The following is a 16,104-nucleotide window of genomic DNA, read 5'->3' on the forward strand; positions in this document are numbered from 1 at the left end:
AATATTTCCTATCTAGCTTCCTCTGCCATTTTCTTTTGTATACACCCAATTTCCTCCCAGATACACTGCACAAGCTGTCAGCATTTTTTGTTTCACAGTTTTTGACAAGCAAGTTTTTGGCATTCAATTTGTTTTTCTTACTCTGCAGTGTGAAATGTCATATTCTCTTTTTTCACAAACAATATAAACAGAGAGGTAGAAGCACAGTTAATTACTCCACCAGCAGCAGCAGCCACAGTTGTGTTTGCCTGCTGGCATGTTTACAATGGTGGGTTCACATATGAGAAGATGCTTTCCAAAACTATAATGGTGTCAAATAAAAGTGTGTGCCACCTTTTTCCAAGCCAGCCACCAGCCAGCAAAGTATTTTTTTACATAAAAAGTTACTTTCTTTCTCGATAATTTGCTGTGCTAAGATAAATGGGCATCTATGTGAGTAAAGAAGACTTTAACAGCATACCTTCATGTTTGTCGAAAAACGAATTCAGCTGGAAAGGTGCAATCAAGATCATTAATGATGCTCTGTGTGAGCCAGCATGCACAAAACCAGTGATCTGGTACTGAGGGACAGAAATGGAACACAACTATTAATTGAGTTACATTGTGCAGGTGTTTCTGGTGCACCTGTTTCACAGATCAAACTGTGAAACAGGTGCACCAGAAACACCTGCACAATGTAACTCAATGCTGTACACAGCAACTTCAGCAAATATTAAAATGATCATTTGTACATCAGTTATTCTCCCAGTGTTACTTTAGATTTTAAATAGGCACGCGAGAAGTTTTCTTCTAGAATTCAAGGTACCACAGGGTGAGTTATGGATACACAAATGGTCATTTTGTGGGTAAAGTATTTATTTAAAGTGTTTTTAGTTGAGACTACCTCACGTGTGTTTAGTATGTTTTGCTGTTGTATATTAAAATCAGTCACATTACTTACAGGCAATAGAGGAGCAAATGCACGACAACAACTATATTGGTCATAAAGCTGAAGCAACACATGTCAGACAGCGTCAACAATAAAAATGATTCTTCTTCTATTAGTTTCACAGGGATTCTTTTACAGGATTATTGTAATGCTTAGTGCACATGTGTTTCTATGTTCTGCTCCGCTTAATAGGGCGCATACTGTACAAAAGCGTATAATGTGGTATTTCTTCTTCCGTGGTATCATTCACAAATCAAGAGGGCATAAATGTGTATATGCATGAAGGCTTACTGTAGACCCGTACGACACTGGAACCGGCTAATAGCCGTGTCATTAGACTTTATAGAGTCGTCCTCTCTAGACATGTGAGGAGAACACAATTTGTTTTCTTGATTTATTATATTTTTTAGGTGTTCCTGATACTTTATACGAATTCCTGACTGGATTCCATCTGTTAATATGTGTCACCGATATTTCACTTCAGGCAACACAAGAGAAGAAGCAAGAAACTAGAAGCTTCAAAGATAAAAGCAAATGTGCTGCATATCATTAAACTAAAAGCACTCAGAGAATAAATGTCTTCTGCAAGGCTTCAGAATCCTCCAAATGTATTATTTGAATTAAGAGAATGTAAAGATCTATATTAAATATACATAAAGAAAGACATTACAGCTTGATCTTTGTACAAGGATGAATGGATATATTTCTGACTCATGACGTGCACACCGCTGACCTAAAGATGTCCGAGCAAAAGCTAACATGTGTTTGCAAGGCAAGCACAATATTTACATAATTTGGTGGTTAATTAAAGAATGTATTTAGGTGTGAACACTTGACAGAGCACTAAGAAAAAACACGAACATTGTGCAGTGTTTTTTTATTCCCTTTAAAATGCCTGCGCACATTTGTACTATGTTGTTTATCCTGTACACACGACATCTATTGCACGTCTGTCCGTCCTGGGAGAGGGATCCCTCCTCAGTTGCTCTCCCTGAGGTTTCTTCCATTGTTCCCCCTTTAATTATGGGGTTTCTTTTAGGAAGTTTTTCCTTGTGAGATGCGAGGGTCTAAGGACAGAGGGTGTCGTAACCTGTACAGTCTGTAAAGCACACTGAGACAAATGTATAATTTGTGATATTGGGCTATACAAATAAATGTGATTTGATTTGATTTGATCCCTGCTCATGACCACTGAGTTATTGTTATTTAGAATCATTTCACACCAAAAAATAACAAGTTATATTCTGTCTCATATAGTCGTCTTGTGGTCTCCCAGGAAATTCCATTGAAATCTGTTGAGTAGTTTTTGAGGCAGATACCTCTTCTGAGCAGAGTTAATTAAGCTCTCAAGTCTGACACGCATAGTTGTGCTGATTAATGTGAGTGGCTTCCCCTGGTTTGAGTTTAGTGTTTTACATAATGAATAACAATTTAGAACTGCTGTTTCGAAAACTTAAAGCAGCCTAGTTTTCCATTTGTTACGTGATAGAAATGAAGTTAATTAGGTAGCTTGGGTTTGGGAGTGGGGCCACGCCTCAATCACACTTCTAATCACCTGTTAAGCCAAGTTATAGCCGGTCAAAACACATCCCTTCATCCTCTCATCCCTTCTCCCGTTATTCCTTCTTATTCCATCTGGTGCATACCTCTCCCATGTGTCATTCTAGGTATTTAGATCGGGCAGAACACCGTCGGAGACTGAACCCTCACACTGAGTCTCGCTCTGCCTGGACTTCAGTACGTCTTCTAGGAGCAGCCAAACAGACGACAGTCCCTTATCCTGCTTCTTCTCTTGTTCGTTCTGCTCGCCTGTTTGAATCTCTCGAGATCAGTTTTGTAGGCAATAACATTCAGTAAGTTCAAACCAATTTATTATTGAGCAATTAATGTGTCAATTATTTTTGGATCACACAATTTGTATAAAATGTCAGAAAATAGTGAAAAGGACTTTTTTCAAATTGTTTATTTTGTTTAGCCAAAATATATTGGCTGAACAATATTTATTATTGAGCACTTAATGTGTCAATTATTGTTGGATTTAACAGTTTGTATGAAGATTTTCAAATGGTTTGTTTTGTTGAGCCAAATATATTGGCTTTGGTTGTATATATATATAGTATATATATACAGTATATATATATATATAAAATTATAAATTACAAATAAATAATAAAATAAAATAAAATAGATACATTTTCTGTCAATTGACTGAGCAATTAATTGACTTCTACACTACAAATCCCTTTATCAGTCTAAAGCTACCTGCACATACTGAGACACTTTCAGCATTTTTAAGCTTCTTGGCCAGCTGTAATCTGATTGGACGTGCAGCAGCTAAAGTTACATTGTGTTGCCAAAACATTCAGTATCACTGCTCACTCCATTAGAACATTACTGTGATCTGGCACTAAGTAAGTCTGGCGATGTTCACGTGTAGACAGCCTTGGAAATCTTCAGTGAACCCTACATGTGACAAGTGAGCGACATGTTGTTGCGTTAAAGGAATTTGTATACGGTCTGTTCTTCTTTTTATTTTATTTAAAGTGTGTGCCTTCTCTGTCATAATATAGATAAGGTAAACAAACGCCCACAGTATGATATTTCTTTACTTTGTGCTTTTGCTCATTCTCAGAGCAGTGATTTGTTGTATTCCTCTTTTTGTGTTTGTTGATAGACCGTGTGCAAATCGTCTGTGACAGCATGGCAGATTGCCTACACTTTGATCAGGTCTTTTTTTTTTTTTTTTTTCAGAGCCACTGAGCTAATCTTTATGTCTGATGTTTCTCCTGAGTGTGAAACCAATTTAATCATGACATTATGACATTATGACGTTATTTGTTCTGTGTGTAACAGAGGCACATTGTTCAGCAAAATTGCTAAACCTCCATGATCTTGCGACGTACAAGCAGAGAAAGTTTATAAAAACAATTCTCAAATGAAATACATATTTGTGTTTGAGTCTTCACCTCCTCGGGGATCATATTCACTATACATTCAGATAAAAGAAGATATATGTTGCTGTCCCATACCCGGTGAAGATATTGATTGACTTGCCCTAAAGCAAGATGGAAAGAGGTTTGTGTTGGTTAAAGAAGCTGCAATGTCCGAACTGTGCACAAGCGCAGATTCTTCAGACCTGTAAGACAGAGACATTTTGAAGAGGTAGGTGAGAGCTAATTATAGGCTTCTATTAAATTTAGAATTTATTTCTGGATTACATTTTCCTTAGCATCATTTATTTTGTGTGCTCTATGTTTTACAGGTCCTCAAGATGGATTTACCCAGTGACACTGTACTTATACATATATACATATACATATATACAGTATATATATAGTATATATATAATACTTTCGACGCCCCAGGACAGGATGTGGGGATGAACGACTGAGACAGAGAACTTAAAATCAGACTTCTCTGTGAGCTGAAAGACATTATGACAACAGAATAGAACAGAACAGTTAGCCAGCTCAGACAAGACACTAATTTGAGCCAACGTAAATCATTTCAAAACATTGTTTCAAATCCTTGGTCTGGTGTTGTAGTGCCAGAATGTGGGGGACAAACAGCCATCGATATTTCAATATGCTATTTACTGATAATGTTTCTTTAGTGCACATAGCCAAAAAGCAACATTTATGCCTCGACTGGCTGGCTCTGGAATCAATACAGCTCCTTGAGGGATTGTGTTTTTTTTCTTCAAACTATTCTAAATGGCTATTATTTGACATTTTTCCTCCTTTGAAGCAAGTTCCAGCTTGTGGCAGATGTTATATCAGCGAGCGGCACACTAACACACAACTTGGAGCAGAGATTGAATGTGTGTTGAACGTGCTGTGCTTGCTGTGTTTGCCGTGTCACCTCATAGCAAGAGTTTTGTAATGAAAGATAGTCACAGTTGGGCGTATGTGTGGAAAAGCAGCATAGCTAAGACTCAAGGGGTGCTTGTGTTTAAGATATTTTGTGTTTCACTCTGTCAAGTGTTGTACGGACTAGATGTTTTACCTTTTCCCTTGGATGGAGGGAGCGCAAGATAGGTTGTTTGGGGTCGGGGTAGAAATGCAAAGCAGCCAATATGTAATATGTAACATATATGATATGTGATACATTATTGAATTCTATCTCATATGAAGTCCCAGCAGATAATATGTGAAATGTCTAGATTCAGCCAGCACATTTGTGAAAGTACATGTAATTATATGTCTCTGGAAGATGTGATCTCATGGTTGACGTAAACACGGCTGTGACGTTGCATAAGCCTACAATACATCTAACCCTAGGCCAGTTTTTCACAGAGAACAGAAGAAATCCTTTTTTTGTTTTGTTTTCTGTTCACTGTACCCTAGAGGCTCAGTGTAACTTTCAAAAAAATCTGAATATTGTCAATTCCTGGCTGATAAAGAATGAGCAGTAAAGAAAGAGACTGCGGCCTCATTGTGCCTTAAACAGTGTCACTGAAAAGGTTATGTTTGTTAGTGGCAGACACACAGCAGTCAATAAGGTCTGAGCCCAGTCTTCAGCGTGTAATGATTCAAAACAAGCTGTAACGTGACTTTCAGCTCCTTGTTTAGCTGTCTGGCTGCAACTTCACTGTTTCACTCTCATCGCACTCATCGTGCCATTTACAGCTGAGCAGACTGTACCCTACCTGCTCATAACCAAGTTAATAAAAACAAGGTAGGTGCGTCATCACCTTAAATGAAATCTGCGTATTCATGCCAGGCAAATTACTTTTCTGTACACTCATCTGGGTGAGCTGTTTGTTTGGATTTCTTGTGTGCTGAATTAACATATAAAACAAGGTCAAATGTAATCAGCCTAGAAATAGAAAATTGTGTCATGACGGCTTCAGTGGGAGACAAGCGACAGCTGAGTGACACGAGTGACAAGTTAATAGGGCACAGAAACATCAGTTGTGTTTTAAGTGTCGTGAATCCTTGTTTTCTCATTTCTGTGCAGGAAAAACTTGTAATTGCCGTTAAAACGGGCTTTCAAAATGTGGATCCAGTCACTGGCAGGAGATTTCTCCATCAGTTTTCTTATAATATATTTAGTTCCCTTAGTTTGTGATTGATAGTTTAAAGCCTTTATCATAATTCTTTTTTAAATAGATTACCTTTACTGGAATTGATCACGGCATAACATTTATGAGCTACAGTTGCAGCCATGATTTGATTGGAAAACATTTATAGTCAAATTACATCACAGTAAGTGACTAAAAGGCAGGACGAAGGTTAGCAGATGGAAGATGAGCACACTACACAACTAAATAAGTGAAAAATGCAAGATAATAAAATCTATTTTTGCCTGGCATTTTAGCATTCCTTTCTTCACACCTCTGCACGGTTATGATATTTCTGCCTTATAATAACCTTGAAAGAAAATCTGTAATGCTTGTAAGTCTACAGTGAGCCGTGTCACTGTAGGGTGCAGATAGTAATCAAGTGGAACAGAAGGCTTTCGATTGGCACCATTAGAAAAATAATAGGTTGTCCAATCAAGATGTCAAATCTCCGTGTTTTTTGGATGAATAAAAAGATCCACATACAGCAAATCAATAGCACCAAAGAGCGTAGCGTGTACTCTCTCTTATCTTTAATCTTTAATGGGCAAACTGAAAGAAAATTCAATATTAATGCCACAACAACAAAAAAGCAGCAATATTATAGTGTCAGGCTTTGTTAGTCAAATACACTACATTACATTAGAGGACCGGCATGTTCTCAAATCAGAATTACCCATTGAACCTCATCCTCTGTAAATTGTCTCCTGAATAGTAAGATGGCTTTCAATAAAGTGCAAAATCCCAGGTGTTTCAAACTCTGATGGAGATAACAGAGGTGGAAAATCTCATTGTCTAGGCATCAGGTAAAAGTTTCAGGAAATGGTATTTTCTTGGTGAATTGAGGTACAGTTTATCAACTTGAAACTTAGTTTAGTTTAGCCCTTTAGAAAACCTATTCGACAGGCGACAAGAAACTTTCTGTCTGTTGTGTTTTAGCCACCAAACTTCTCCAGGTGCTGTATTAAACTGTATAATTCAGATGCTGGATCATGACATTGTTTGAGGATAATTACAAAAGCACTGCTGGTATTCAGATCTACTTGTAATTCCTGTTTTATGCTCCTCGTCTTTTTATTTCAAACAGTAGTTGGCACAAACAACAAGTAACACTGATTCATGAGAAAGATGTTGTGCCAGGAACTTCTAGCACTACTCTTTCCTGTTAAAAGGTTCTGCGCTGAAAGCTTAGCCTAGACGTTTTAATGCCAAAATCTGACTTTTCTAGTCAGATAAATAGCTTTTTATCCAGCTATAAACAGCACTTGTCCCGTGCAACAAATTGTATTCAATCACCAGGAAAGGTAAAGTGATATCTTTAGTAGTTTAAGGGGCAACAATCGATCTCCATCAACTGTCATGACTGAAGGTCAAGAAAATGCAGATTCTATGGGTTACAGATATTATTTGTTAATCAGTTGGTCCACCACTTTGGTGCAGACTGAAACATCACAGCAGCTATGGGAGGGAATACTATAAAATGTGATATTTGGACATTCATCATGCCCAGAGGATAAATGACTTTGGTAATCCTCTGACCTTTCCTCTAGCGCATCCAGGATGTTCATATTAGTTTAAAGAGGATTAATTGTTTTTCTCATCCCCTAAAATGTCTGACTTTGACTATGCTGACTAGGGAGATGTTCAGTAGAGGTCAAATTCCTTTACTGAAGAGGAAGAAGTCCGTGCACTTCCCTGAAATCTGAGATTCAAATGGTCCCCGGGAAAGCTAGATTTGGAATGTCACAAATAAAAAAAATGTAAACAAAACACCGGCTAAAAAACCTGAAACGTCCAGCGCAGACTTGTCAGTAAAGAGAGCGAGAGTTTGCATTAGCATAGTGACCCAAAAGTACTGCCTCTTTAAGTACTGCCTCACAGTTCTGCTCGCATGGCTGTGGACTCTTAGTCTTGTTTTAACATAACGAAAAGGCCTCATGAACTAAGGGTTCATGACATGTAACAAATGTTTCCAAGAAACTGCCCACCAGTGTCATGGGAAAGACAAGTGGGATGTTTCCCATCTGTGTGTTTTCACCAGCTGTCAGTCAACATGACACTTCTTCACACTTCACTGATAACAGCAGTAAGCCTGTGTCTGGTGAACAGAATCTGCATGTTTACTCAAAGTCATAAACATTTAGTAGAAACACTATTCCGCATTTTCCAAGTCCTGAACTACAATTTTAGTTTGCAGCAATTTACAAGTGAAATAGTGAAAATAACGATGGAGAAAGTCATGTTTGATTGACCTCTTGTGGTAGGAGTAGTCTCCGGAGTGTTTCTCTGAAAGCAATTAGCATGTTTAGGGTATTTAGGTTAAGTAATGCAGTACGCTTTCGGTCGAATGCATCGCCTCCTGTATTGCTGCTTGCAGCTTTCTTGAAAACCGCTCATCCTTGGGTCTTCAGCAATTCACTTATTAATGTGAAGTCGATCGGATGAACGGTCGCAGAGAAACTTGAAGGACAGACAGACAGACTCTTTCGATTTTAGTTATGGATGAAGAACTCTGGCAGAAATCTGATGTTTTTTACATCGACTTCAATGAGTTTTGTTTTTGGGGATGATCACTCTCAGCTATATGTACCGCCTGTTCTCTTTTCAAAATGGCTCATTATGACTGTGAATATTCAATTGTACTATTATGTAGACAAAGCGAGCAGTGGGACACGCTGTTTCACAACTGTACTCAAGGGTGTATTTCTTTTGTGTTTTCCAAGTGACTTGTGTGTTTGCATGTAGTTTATCATCTTGGAAACACATGTTGTGTTGAGCATCTACATTTGAAACTCTCATGTGCACAAAAAAAAAAATCCAGAGTATGTGTATTCACTCTCCAGTCCTCGTGGACCTCATCTGTGGTCACCAGATGTTTGCCTCAATAACAATTATAATACTGTCACCATATTTGTATCCCAGAGGAATTCGAACGTTAACCAGGAGGATGTGAACCGCTTCCAATTTTCTATTTTAAAGGCTGTGAATATTGGTTCTTAGGTCTCCTACAGCAAATAAAAACAATGAGCAGAGCAATTTGTTTTCTATTTGAAAGTCCACCTGCGTCTCTGCACAGGTCACCTAAACCACAGTCTTTTCATCTCATCCTGTGCTGACCTTTCAAGAAATGCATCCAAATCGACTTTGTCACCCATTTCTGGTGGAGTGTGGGAGGGAGAGCCACTTGTATTCCTCGACTCAGATGTCTATTTTCATTCTGACATGGATTTTGAGAAGCATGTATGACAGTTGTGTCTCATGTGTCATTACATGTTTCAGATCTGTTTAGGGAAAGCCTTTTCACACGCACAAAATGTGTATCCACACCCACAGCAATCGCTGCGTTTGAACCACGATTATTAAATGGGGTCAGTGAGAGAACAAAACCACCAGAAAGAATAATCTATTTATTCTCAAGAGCCCTCTCCGCAGAGGATGAAAGATAAGCAGTTATTTTCTGAATGGTGTTTCAAGTGAAAGGACTTTCCTAAAACAAAAGCCACTCAATGTGGTGTGTTGTATTTACAGTCAGAAGTAGAGATGGGAAATGTGATGATGGGAGCTGTCCCAAGGTTTAACTGAGATGTTGCAAACAGACATCAAAGAAATCACTAAATGCTTTAAAAGATCTTCTACATCTGTTGCTGTGTTAAAAATGGCACAATTCTGAACCTATGAACTTGCAATCTAAACAATTTACATGCAGCCACATGCTTCACATTGCTGTTCCTGAGTATTTATGACTTTACTTTACTTTCAAGACATTATGTTGAAGTATGCTGACGGGAAACGGGCAAAATAAAAGCCATCATCATTCAGTTGGTATGACTTTTCTCTCAACACCATGATTTGGTCGCTACAGTATGTGTTTCAACATCTCCATGGGTCTGTTTTTACTCTCAAGTAAAACGTCCCACATAATTCCCAGAGCGATACTGTCGTTTCCTGGTCTTTAAGTCCCAGAGGAGGTTTTTCCAAACATACTTTGTTTCTGTTCATCTGTGCTGTAAATATCTAACAAGGGTCAAAGCCCTGTCACGCCTTTTATACTGTGCTTGTTATCAGATAATAAAAGCTTGACAACATTCCTCACAACAAGACTCCTTATTTTCACTGCAGCGTCAAGAGCAGCATCAGCATTTTCTGTGTTTAACACTAATTGGCCAGGTGGTGTTTCAGACACAAACAATCGCTATCAGTCACACACAGAACAACAAGATTCCTCTCCACCAACTCGTGCCTTAGTTGGCTCATCTAACTGCTATCTTATCACCGTCTTATCACAGGCGCCAGAAAGAATTACAAACCTCCCACCTCGCATAAAACACTTTAAGAAAGTAATCCCACATTTTGTGAAATAAGCTAATTTAACTGCCGGAGTGTTATGCCCCATGTGGTCAAAATAGACTGTATAGACGATAAATTAAATGTGTTTATGGTCGTTTTTTTCTGTTATTTCCATCCCACCAATTTGGGCAAATTTGTATCTAATCACCTGCCTTTATGCTAAGCTATGCTAACCAGCTGCTGTAGCTGTATATTTAAAGCACAGACATGAATGTGGTATCAATTCTCATTTAACTCTCGGCCACACAGTGCACACGCGTACTTCCTGAGGTGTAAAACTACTTCCTTCTACGTGTTCCAAATGGTACCAATAACACATACAGTTAGAAAGCCTGTAGGCAGTCTACTTTTTATTCTTTCTTTGGCTACTTACAGCAACACACATTCATAGCCAAGATACAAAGTAGTCAAGTCGTTGTTGTGGTATAAACCAGTCAAGTCTTTCAATAAATACTGCACTTTAAGAACACAACCATCGAGCTTGGCATAGATATTATTCTACAGGTAGTAATTCTGTTCTCATTTAGTGCTGTACATTTTTAACATCAACAAGAACATCTTTTTAAAAATAAGTACAGATTCATTGTTGGCAAATAACAGCTGATTCCCCCTTGCCCCTAGCCCACTTTTCAGATAAAAATAAATAAAACATCACTGTGATAAAAGTTCACACAGTAAACAAGTACATGTTACTTTCTTTTTTTCAGGTTCTTTCAAATTCGAGGACATGTGTCACCCTAATGCTGCATAAAAGCTTTTTGCAGAGTAAAAGCTTGAATTTGCAACACTTTAAACTTAAGTGAGAGGGTTTCACGTGCAGAAAGATTATGAAACTTTATAAAAAAACATATATGACCATAAAATCCAAATGTTTTATCTAAATAGGAGTTAAAGGTTTTGTCGTCACAGTAGCCCTGTGAGAAACTGGATGTTGGCTGAAGCCGCTGTCTCCCGCTGTGCTTTCAAGCAGACGGACTATAATTTAACTTAGTGGTGCTGTACAATAGTTCTTGTATAATATCTTAAGACTAAATTATAGTCATCACCTTCTTCATTCATCATTTCACAGCATTAAGCACATGGAGAAGTGAGGGCTGAGGAAGCTTAAACCACATTCCTTCTTCCTACTAGAGATTATCTGTGAATGTTATGATTTAAGTTCTTTATCTCGCACGTCACATGACCATGTTGAATTGTTGTATTGCTGTCAGACATGACGTGACAATCCTTGCACAACTGACTTTAACCTTTAACCTCATATTTTTGAACCTTTATTTTTTGTATGGAAGAACAGTATATGGATTTTTACAGTGTTTGACCGACAACAGTTACTGCATTCATAAAGCATGGAAGTGCAAATTGAGTTCATCTAACAAGACTGAATCTCAATCTGAGGCTGGATGGATTGTCTTTTCGGACACAGTATCTTTGAGAAAGCCCTTCGGAAGCTGCTGTGGCACAGAGGGTAAAGAAACGGGTTGATGGCAGAGTTCAGCCACAGGAGCCAGAATGTAATCTCATACCAGTAGTTTGCCACACATTCACCGCTACAGGCGGCACGAATAATCATTAGTAGAGTGTAAGGAGCCCAGCAAATCCCAAAAATGCAAACAATAATGGCCAAAGATTTGGCAATCTTTTTATCTCGAGACAGACGAGAGATCTGTGTCCTGCGGCTCGGCGCCATGCAAGAGGCTGTGTGCTGAAACAGCCTGGAGTTTTTTCTGTTAGGAGAGAACTTCTCCTTCTGCATGAATATTTGACTGTTATTAGGGTCCACACAGGAGGAAGGGGTGAGAACATCGTCGTCCTCGATAACTGCAGAGATAGCAGTCGGCTCGCTGCACGACACTTTCCGAGTCTTCACAAAAAACACAGACCAGCCTCCTCCATCATTGTGCTTCTTACTGATCACCCGAGTTTTGACGTCTTCCTCCACGCAGGCGCACCCGTTCTTGGTCCTGCGATGGATGTTCAGGTAAATGCTGAGGTTGAAGAAAGCCACGGACACAAACGGGCAGAAGAACTCAAAGGTAGAAGCGCTGAGCAGGAAGTACCAGGTGAAATAAAACTCGGCGTAGCACTCGTGAGCTGGGACGACACTCTGGCCGACCATCGACTCCCAGAAGATGATGGCGGGGCTGTAGAGGAGGAAGGCCAACACCCACACCGCCACCATCTTGAACACAGCCTGGCGGGTCATGTTCCGCTGTGCTCTGTATTTAACCTGTGTCAAAAGAGAGGCAACTGTGTGACTCACAGCATTGCACATAAACTCTGCTGCACGATTACAATATTTGTTTCATTCCACAGCTGTTCACATACTAACAAACACACTTGCTTCTGCTCTGGATGCCTTGTACAAATGAGTCCCTGTTTGTATTCTGAGATGTTGTAAATAACACCCACTCGTGACGCTCTCATTCGGCAGTGTGTCACTGAAGCCAAAGAGAGAAGGGGGATGTCAGGCTGAGAGCCACATTCACTTATGCAACAAAAGAGTGTGAAAGAGATATCAGGTTTCTCCCGAAATCCACTCCTCCCTCGCCATCTCCTGTCCCTCATCCTCTTCACACTCACTTCATTTTCTATTCACCTCTTCTCAGTCTAAACTCTATCATTAAGCAGTGCTCCTCTATTTACTGCAACGCTCTCTCTTTCTCTTTTATTGGTGTTGTTTAATTTATGTGTTCTGGGTTTGTCACAGTGAGACAATAACGCTGCTGATGTCACATTGGTTAAAAAGCTAATTTAAGCGCAAGACTACAATATGTCCATTATAAATTACAGGAATCCTGCTCTTTACGATTTGAAAATCACAAATAAATAATGTTTCCTAGCTTTCCGCTGAGATCTAACTGAACATTATATCAGGTTTTACACGGATGAAGCCAATAGGGGCAATAAATATGTTAGTTTTTGTGCTGAATAAAACCCACTCACAAGAGTCACAAGAGAGAGATTAGAAGATATAAAAAGAATGTACAAAATTGAAGAAGCAGAGGGTGAAATATCCTGAATTTTAGTCTGAAGTCAAGCTCAACAAATCCTGGATCCTACATTTTTCTATGATGCACCTCAACACCTCAAATGTTATCCCACATTCTCACTCCTAAGAGATGGCCCTGACGATATTATATTTTTTCAAATGTTGAGAAGCAAGACATTATAAAACTGTTTTCATTGCCTGACTTGAGTAGTTCTTCTAATGGCGTGTGTAAAATCGAGTGCCCTGCATTATATTTGTCCTTATAAACTTCTGAGTTGACTGCTAATGTCTGAATCCAACATATGTGGAGACCAAATTGCCCAGACAGCTCAAACTCTTTGTTTAAATTGACACCCTTGCAAAGGAATAAAGCTGTGAATGTCAATGTCTTCTCACTGCAGAACAAACTGCCCTGGAGATTGAGTATGTATACGTGTGTACGTGTGTGTGTGTGTGTGTGTGTGTGTGTGTGTGTGTGTGTGTGTGTGTGTGTGTGTGTGTGTGTGCATGTGGTAATGAGCACCTCTGTAGCCTATACTTACTGCTCTTGTGACTGACAGGAAACGGTCATAACTAATGAGGACAATGTTGAAGACTGAGGCGGTGCAGAGTACGTAGTCCATAACCAGCCACACCTTGCAGAGCCCCTTACCCAGCATCCACCGGCCTGTCAGGTTGTACGGGATGTACATCGGGATGCAGAAGGCACCTGGAACAGCCACACACACACACACACATACACTGTATGGTGATTCAACACCCCCCCCCAACCAATGCTATTACCATTCACACCTCTCCAGAACTGCCTGGATGTGAGACCCTTTACATGCTGGCTGTAGAGGATTAAGGGAAATACATTCTAGAAACAAAAGCAGCCTGCATTGGTTGTTTCATTAAAGGGTATAATTTATCTAATGCAGCAGATACGATCAGTACAATAAGAGGGGTGTGAATACCTTAAAATAAAATAGAGGGATGCTACAAATATAAACAATATTTCATGGTAATGTAACACATGCATTAAGCAAAATGGACAAGGTCACCAATGACTCACTGTGATTATCTTGTGGGGAAATTACAATATGTTTGTGGCGTGTACAAAGACCCTTTTAGTGTTTTTCAATTTATCGGAAGGAACAAGAGTCAAATTTGAGCCACATGACAAGAGGAGACACAAAGAAGAAGAGGAGGCACCAACTCACCCACGAGAAAATCTGATATGGCAAGGTTTAGAAAGAAGTAGTTGCTTTGATTTCTCAGGGATTTATCCACAATAAAAGCCATGATGACCAGCGCGTTTCCCGCCACCACAACGACAACCAGAGTCACCATGAGGACCGATAAGATCACCGCCAGGTAGCCCGGGAGGATAGTCCCAGCCTCAGTCACCGCAAGAGTCAAGTTGCCGCTGGAGTTGGTCTCCAGAATATGTGCGCCCATAGTTAATATAAAGCCATAATCATTGTAGACCTTTTTCATTTCAAGCACAGAAACAACGCACAAGTCCAATTACGCGACCAAACGTTCCGCTCCACTTTGCCCAGGAGTCAAACATGACTGGAGACCTGTGGTTAAATGTACATACTTTTTCCAAATCTTCCATTGTTTCTCCGGAATTCTTCTGTGATTAGGAGAGACACAAGTTTAAATTAAAGCTTATTTTTTTTTATAATAATATTTGTAGGTCCTCTGGCTGCTCGCTCTCCTCTCTGGTCAGCCGGTTTTTTATGTTGGATGTGCGGGTACCGTGGAGCGCACAGCCGCTTTTGTCACTAATGTCAAGACAGCCAGACTAGAAAATAGGTACTATATCCGCTCATATTTACAAAATAAAAGTACAACAACCTGCTTTTTTGAAGAGGGAAGGCAATGCAAATGTTTAAATGTGCATATTAGAAGCATTTGTAATGCTGCTGAATTACAGTTTATGTTTTCTCAACACTTTACTTTACATAACTTGATATTTAAAGCCAACATGTATTTTGACATGTTGAAATGTCTCCAAGTAAGTCCACCTTAAAGCATAATATTGTGTCAGTTGTCCACCACATCAAAGACGTCCCAAATAAAGTAAAATCATTTAAAAATTCCCCGCATGTGCGAGTTGTCAGTGAGACAGAGATGTGAAATGCTTACGCTTTTATTTTTGTAGACACGGCGACTTCCGGTCTTACTCAGGTGTTTTCTGCGTATTTGACGTTTTGCTTCTTTGTCCGCGAAGCAACTGATCAAAGGCTGAAGTCTGCAATCAAAGGCTGAAGGGGTCCAGACGCCTGAAACAGACTGAGATGAAATGACCTGAGCTGCAGCCAGCAGTGTGTCTGCAAGGAGCCGCTCACCATCAGCTGATAGATATTTATACAAGTATCAAGTTCAGTCATTCAGTCAAGTTATTCAGAGGTCAATGTCCACTTGACAAGAGGAAATACCATCCTCTTCTTCCTTTAAATTCTTCTCCTAGGTTATATAGATAAGGCCTATCACTATGAATCCATATATACAAATAAAAATACCTCAATTTATGAACTCATGGTGTCTGAGCAAGGTACTTAACCCTGAGCTGCTCCAGGGGGACTGTCCCTGTAGTTAGTTCACTGTAAGTCGCTCTGGATACGAGCGTCTACTAAATGACCTGTAATGTAATTATTATATTTAACACTTTGGGAATCTAATACTTGCATGCTTTGAAAGGATATTTGCATTCTTCAATTTTGCTGCAAAAATGCAAGTCTACACCACAGCTGTATGGATTACATGTTTAATTGAAGTACGCTAATT

The 16,104-nt window shown here is 39.4% G+C and overlaps 1 protein-coding gene across 1 annotated transcript; it reads right to left on the bottom strand.

The window, feature by feature from the left end:
• Positions 1-10,674: 10,674 nt before the first annotated feature.
• On the bottom strand, positions 10,675-15,061 carry LOC115007636 (histamine H3 receptor). Its single transcript, XM_029430590.1, has 3 exons — positions 14,529-15,061; positions 13,869-14,035; positions 10,675-12,564 (listed from the first exon to the last, which is right to left on the bottom strand). The coding sequence occupies exons 1-3, from the start codon at positions 14,803-14,805 to the stop codon at positions 11,707-11,709; spliced, it is 1,302 nt and encodes a 433-aa protein (XP_029286450.1). The 5' UTR covers positions 14,806-15,061; the 3' UTR covers positions 10,675-11,706.
• Positions 15,062-16,104: the final 1,043 nt, after the last annotated feature.

This window comes from Cottoperca gobio, chromosome 4 (genome assembly GCF_900634415.1).
Source record: "Cottoperca gobio chromosome 4, fCotGob3.1, whole genome shotgun sequence".
Lineage (NCBI taxonomy): Eukaryota > Metazoa > Chordata > Actinopteri > Perciformes > Bovichtidae > Cottoperca > Cottoperca gobio.

Bases quoted from the DNA above. Each gene is read 5' to 3' on its own strand.
- LOC115007636 (XM_029430590.1), bottom strand. From the start codon at position 14,805: ATGAAAAAGGTCTACAATGATTATGGCTTTATATTAACTATGGGCGCA. The intron at 14,036-14,528 runs GTGAGTTGGTGC...TGGCTGTTCCAG, and splicing joins CATATCAGATTTTCTCGTGG to GTGCCTTCTGCATCCCGATG. The intron at 12,565-13,868 runs GTAAGTATAGGC...CTTTTGACACAG, and splicing joins TCCTGTCAGTCACAAGAGCA to GTTAAATACAGAGCACAGCG.